The 5,668-nt window shown below is 32.6% G+C and overlaps 1 protein-coding gene across 1 annotated transcript in view; it reads right to left on the bottom strand.

The window, feature by feature from the left end:
* Positions 1-486: 486 nt before the first annotated feature.
* The window catches only part of LOC117122221, a 7,981-nt gene continuing 2,799 nt past the window's right edge, over positions 487-5,668 (bottom strand). The window contains exons 3-9 of the mRNA XM_033267730.1: positions 5,414-5,507; positions 4,928-5,050; positions 2,603-2,704; positions 2,069-2,182; positions 1,447-1,540; positions 688-850; positions 487-601 (exon numbers count right to left, since the gene is read on the bottom strand). Of these exons, the coding sequence (XP_033123621.1) occupies positions 487-601; positions 688-850; positions 1,447-1,540; positions 2,069-2,182; positions 2,603-2,704; positions 4,928-5,050; positions 5,414-5,507 (805 nt within the window). The remainder of the gene's footprint in view (positions 602-687; positions 851-1,446; positions 1,541-2,068; positions 2,183-2,602; positions 2,705-4,927; positions 5,051-5,413; positions 5,508-5,668) is intronic.

Raw genomic sequence — 5,668 nt, 5'->3', positions numbered from 1 at the left:
ATATATGGTAATATGTAAAATCATTCTTGATATCTATCTATTTTCAAATTAGTAGCCTAAATAGAAAAAATTAGTTACATCAGAATTTCTTTTGGATATTGAATCATCATACATTATTTTCAATAGGATACTAATTTACAACAAAAACTTTGTTTCTTGGTTTGGTTTTTATATCTTACGAATTACCACAAGAAGCTGTAGAGTTTTAATATGATGGAGATGTTGATGGTAATGGTGATGTTGTTGGTGGTATGATGGTGGTAATGGTAATGACAATAACAATGGTGATAATAGTAATATAATAATGATATTTATTCAAATAATAATGGTAATAATAATATAATTTAAAACAAGTACAAGCGAACTCATAAATGACAACTGCATTTAGAAAACAAATTAAATAACACAATCTACCAGAACCATTCTCAAATACTAAAATCAAACAAATAATGTCACAAACTATTATCAAATAGGCCTATACAATATTTAACACTGACCATCGAATTTTCTAGTTTCTAGTATCCAGTTTTCTTCTTTTTCATCAATTGTATATGTCTTCGTGGTTACAATCCCATCAGTTTCTTCTTCTTGTGAATTAAATCTAAGAGTTAATAGTTGAAAGTCATTAAACAATACTAAAATACAATGATTCAAACACCTAAAAACATTTTCCTTCTATTTACAAACCTCTGTCCTGTCAATCTCTTTATTAGACTTGTCTTGCCGGCTCTGGCTTGTCCCACCACTGTCACAGAACACTTATTAAAAAGTTCACCGCCTACTTCTAAAGCTTTCACGTACATAAGGACTGTATCTATGCCTTTCAACAAAATCTGGTGAGGTATTTCTCCTATAAAATGTAAAATATTTACAATGAGGGCATTTCATAGTAACAAAAATAGGCTTCAAACGGGGAAGTGAGTCTAATGTTCGACTTCATTTTTCTTTATGGCCCATCCCATCGTTCCTCCACCGGATTTACTTTTACAGGGTCATCTGACAGATGACAACAAAATGTCTACTGTTCTTCCGGGGCAGTACACTGTAAAAACAGTATGGAGGATTTAAACGCAAAATTCCACGAAATGTTGTCTCGTCTTTGGTGACACATTTAAAAGCCAAACATGTTTAGGCCCGGCCTAATGTGTTTAGGTTTCTGACATGTTTAGCATCAGATGTGCTTAGGTATTTTATATCATAATGTCAAATACCTCAGAAAATTTAATTCAATTCTAAACACGTCAAGATCCTAAGCATAAAGATATATTGCGTTTAATTCCTCCACGCTGTTTTAACAGTGTAGACAAATAAATACTGTTATTTCAATTATCCAATTCTGCTACTGCCATTTGATACAATTACACAGACAATCGCATGTCATGCTGTGTCTGCATAAAAGTTCAAAATTGAATTGAAACTACTTGATAAAAAAATAATGTTTCTGACCTCTTAATAAATATTCAATCATTGGTATTTCTTCTTTTTTGTTCTCATATTCACATTTACTTTTTTGATACAGTTCAGCTGCAGTATCACCAAACTGTAAAAAAAACCCCAATTAATTAAGAAAATAAGTAGGATAAAACAACAATATATATCAAATACGAAATATCCGAATACACAAATCTCTTTGTCAGGCTACATGGTGTTAAACTTTTTTTTTATTATTAAGGCCTATCAGTTGTTACAAGAAATGACTATTAAAGACATGACTAAAAGAATTCTATAGTGTGCTGTTTAATACTGTTTTTTTTTTGTAAACCTACAGTAAATTATACTTTTCAAATAATGTACACTTTTCGAATCAAACTTTTATTACATTTTCCATGGAAAAGGAGGATAAAACTAGTACTAATTTGGGTCTACGTTTACACAGATATATCTAATATATAGATAGATATATCTATCTACCTTAAACTTACAGTATTTCAAAAAATACCATAGGCCTACATTCAGGTTTTTCTCTAGGCATGCCCTTATGACCTACAGTTACAAGTACAGTTTGTAAAACTTTATTTGTTCGGAATTGATATTGAGTATATTATATTTTATTATTGTATAACTTCACCTTGTCCCTAATGGTAACATCTGCTCCATTTGACAATAGGGCATGGATGATTTTGAAATGTTGCTGGACTGAGAGGTTGGACACTGCGCACCAATGAAGAGCAGTTTGGTCAAACTAAATAACAAAACACAATAAATGTATTATTACGGATATTTTCATTGTCATCTAGTACAATCATTTAAACATAGCATAACAAATAATATTTACGACAAAGTTCTACGATTTTTTTCAGTGTACTCGCGCTACGAAGTAAACTTTCGGTAATTGTTATTATTATTATTATTATTATTATTATTATTATTATTATTATTATTATTATTATTATTATTATTATGTATGGTGGAAGTGAGACTGCTTGTTTAACTGCAGCTAAAGGGCACACTTTAAAGACTTAATCACTTAGTAATAATTATGCTAATCTGAATGCCCCGAAATGCAAAGTACTAATTTAGCCCATCATGATTAAATTCTATGAATAATGATGACGAAGAAGAGATGTAATTGTTGTAGATAGGAACACATTGGTAGTGATACCTTGGTTTGTGTGTTGATTCGTGTCTTCGATTTTTCAAGGACGCGACTGACGCATGTTGAGAATCCACGCCGAGACAGTTGATGAAGAAGACTATGACGAACCTAAGATAAACAACGATTGGAATATTGAAAGCCATATACAAACAACCTAATAATAATTTATATATCAAGTATACACAAACCAACAGTGTCAAAGCATTTATTAAGGATATGCTTGTGCTTAATTTATGCCTGAGTAAGAGGCATAATATTAATATAGACTTTTATAGCGAAAAATCTTAGATCTTCGACGCGATAATAACTTTTCAAAAAATCAATAGGTCTCTCTCGCCATATGAACATGAGTGGCGTAGCTACGGGCAGTGCAGCCAGTGCAAAGCAATGGGGCTCAGGACTATTAGGGGCCCATTCATAAATAGACCTAAAAATTATAAAGTAATTTCCAACTTAAGATTTTTAAAACGGCCAGTGGGCACCTCAGTAATATTTAGATTTTAGAGGAGTAATTATTGATTAAAATGTGTTAATTCCAAATGTGGTGTATTTAGGGGGGGGGGCACCTACAATGGGTTTTTTTTTTCAAAATTAGGCTTATAAGAGAAATGGGAAAGAAGGAAATTATATCAAAATATGAGAGTGCCATTTCCGGCCATCAGCAGTGCTATAATCATAAATTTTCTTACCTCAGTCCCAACCTGTGTGGGAATGAGGTGGTCTTCACCCTGTGAAAAATCCCTGCTTGGCCACTCTATTTCGAATTCCCTGATCTGCCACTGCAATTGTTAAATTTTGTGTGCCACTAATTTTCTTGATTAGTTTAGAAAAACTGCTGAAACCGAATATTCCCTAAAATAGTTACGATTCCGATTATCTTATTCATAGCCAGACCTTAAGAAAAGGGGTAAAAGAAGCACTTCTTACGATGAACTTTTTGAGAACTTTGGGGCTCTGTTTCGCGTCCTTTTTAGCCCACAGCCCAAATTAAATGTCAAGAGCATTCAGACGCAACCAATCGGACCCGAAGGCCTAAACTATCACCTGAATTTCGTAGTTAAATGATTGAATATTATTTTTTTATAAAGTCAATAAATCCCGTCCATCGTTTTATACACGAGGAATAGCGGAAATCCGAACCATTCCAACTTGATTCTTTGTCAACCAATTAAAATATATCACTTCATTCATTAAAATTTTCAAATCTCCCAAAAAATAAATTTAAATGCTATAAAAATGAAATTTATATAACTTCTAGGGCCCTTTCGCACATAGCTACACCGCTGCTTAACATATAATCGGTATCTTTATTCAGAAAAACTCCTTCATAAAAAATACATTAGTAGCCAAGAGCTAACTTGGTGTATTTTGTACAAAAGGAAAACAAGAACGAGAAACGGCAAAAACATCACATTAAAACAATATAAAAGCAAACCCAAACCATCGGTATAAGTTCACTACGTTAAAATTGCACAATTTGAATTTTTCAATTAATTTCATTAGATAAGTGATGGGGCTATTTTAAAGGCAATACAAAAAATGAACCCAAACAGTCAAAATTTCACAAAGTTAAATACAATTGCAAAATTAAATTTATTCTACAATTAATTTCATTAAATAAGGGGTGGGGCTATTTTTAAAACGTTCAGTTCTCAGGAAAGGCATTTCATAATTTCTATGTTTACGAAGTTTCATTGATGAAAAAGTTTTAGATTTTGGGAACCAGTGACTAGATCTTTTATCGTTGCTAATTTTTTAGCAAACTTTTTGCATAATAAAATCCTACGTTGTGCGAGTGATTCCAGCCCAAGTTTTTCGAGAGCATCCTGATAGTCAACATAATTGTTTACAAGAATGGACCGACATACACGTTTTTGCACCCTTTCCAAAGAAGTCTCCTGGTAAACTGTAAGTCCCCCAGACCACAGAGGAGCTGCATATTCTAGGATGGGCCGTATGTATCCCACATAACCTGCATTAACTGGCTTGGCAAATTCTGTGCAGGATGTTCAGTGTCAAATATCTATAAATCATTCAACAAAATATGTTTGTTTCTGTCTTTGTAGAAGTTCAAGACTATACGTTGTTTTCATAAAAATTAGCAATTCAATTTATATTCATTGACTTTTTATCATTTGTGGTGGTATCTTTAAATGAAACTTTAACTGTTTTGTAAATGAAAAATACAACGGCGACGGTTATGAATTGTAACAGGCACAATGAGTTAGATAGTATGATCATGGAGGTATAAAAAATGATGTCCTAAATAGTGTTCATGCGATGTTTGATGACGTTCTAATAAAGGCATTACGGGTTATTAGATCTACTCACCCACGGCCGCGGGTATAAAATATCGAGTGTGGCTGCTTTAGCTTGCTCCACTAACAGTACACACACATCCTCTGGTGTGTCGTCAAATTTCGACGCAGCATAATGTAATGGCGTGAAGCCGTCCTAAAAACCCAAATATGATACTAAAAGTTAAAGATAAATTATGCCATAAGGAATGATGCTATCTCTATGTTTATTTGAGGATGACAAAAACTTATATAGGGACTAAATTTCAATTTTGTGAGCATATAAAGAAATAAAATTAGAAAAAACCCCGCAAAATGGTAATGGTTTGGCAAAAGTCTGTAGGCCTACTGTACATAAGAAAGTAACCTAGTTCAATACCTTTCCTTCAATCTTTTGAATAATGGAGGCCTTTTAATGTCTTTTTCTCTAATGTGGATTACACATTCCCATGTGAGGCTTCCGTCAATAATGATTTAAGAGTTCAGACTTGATCATAGATTTCAGTCTAACAAAGCTTACCTCATCTATTTCATTGACTAGCTGTGGTTTCCCTCTCATAAGTCGCTTGACTTTAGACCAATTTTTGGAGTAGATAGCCTGATGCAGTTCATTGCTGTATCAAAGATATAGATAAAATAGTAAATATAGATAATTAGTATGTGTTTGTGTCTCGATGTATGTGTATTTATATACAGGATACATTTTATAAAGCTGTAATACATATAAATAACAACCTAATTTGAATATAGGGCCTATATATACATATATATATAT

The sequence above is a fragment of the Anneissia japonica genome, unplaced genomic scaffold (genome assembly GCF_011630105.1).
Source record: "Anneissia japonica isolate Jap-2015-1 unplaced genomic scaffold, ASM1163010v1 scaffold287708_len1499824_cov190, whole genome shotgun sequence".
Classification (NCBI taxonomy): Eukaryota; Metazoa; Echinodermata; class Crinoidea; order Comatulida; family Comatulidae; genus Anneissia; species Anneissia japonica.
The sequence above is the reverse complement of the archived record's forward strand: the minus strand, read 5'-3'. Positions and strand labels throughout refer to the sequence as shown.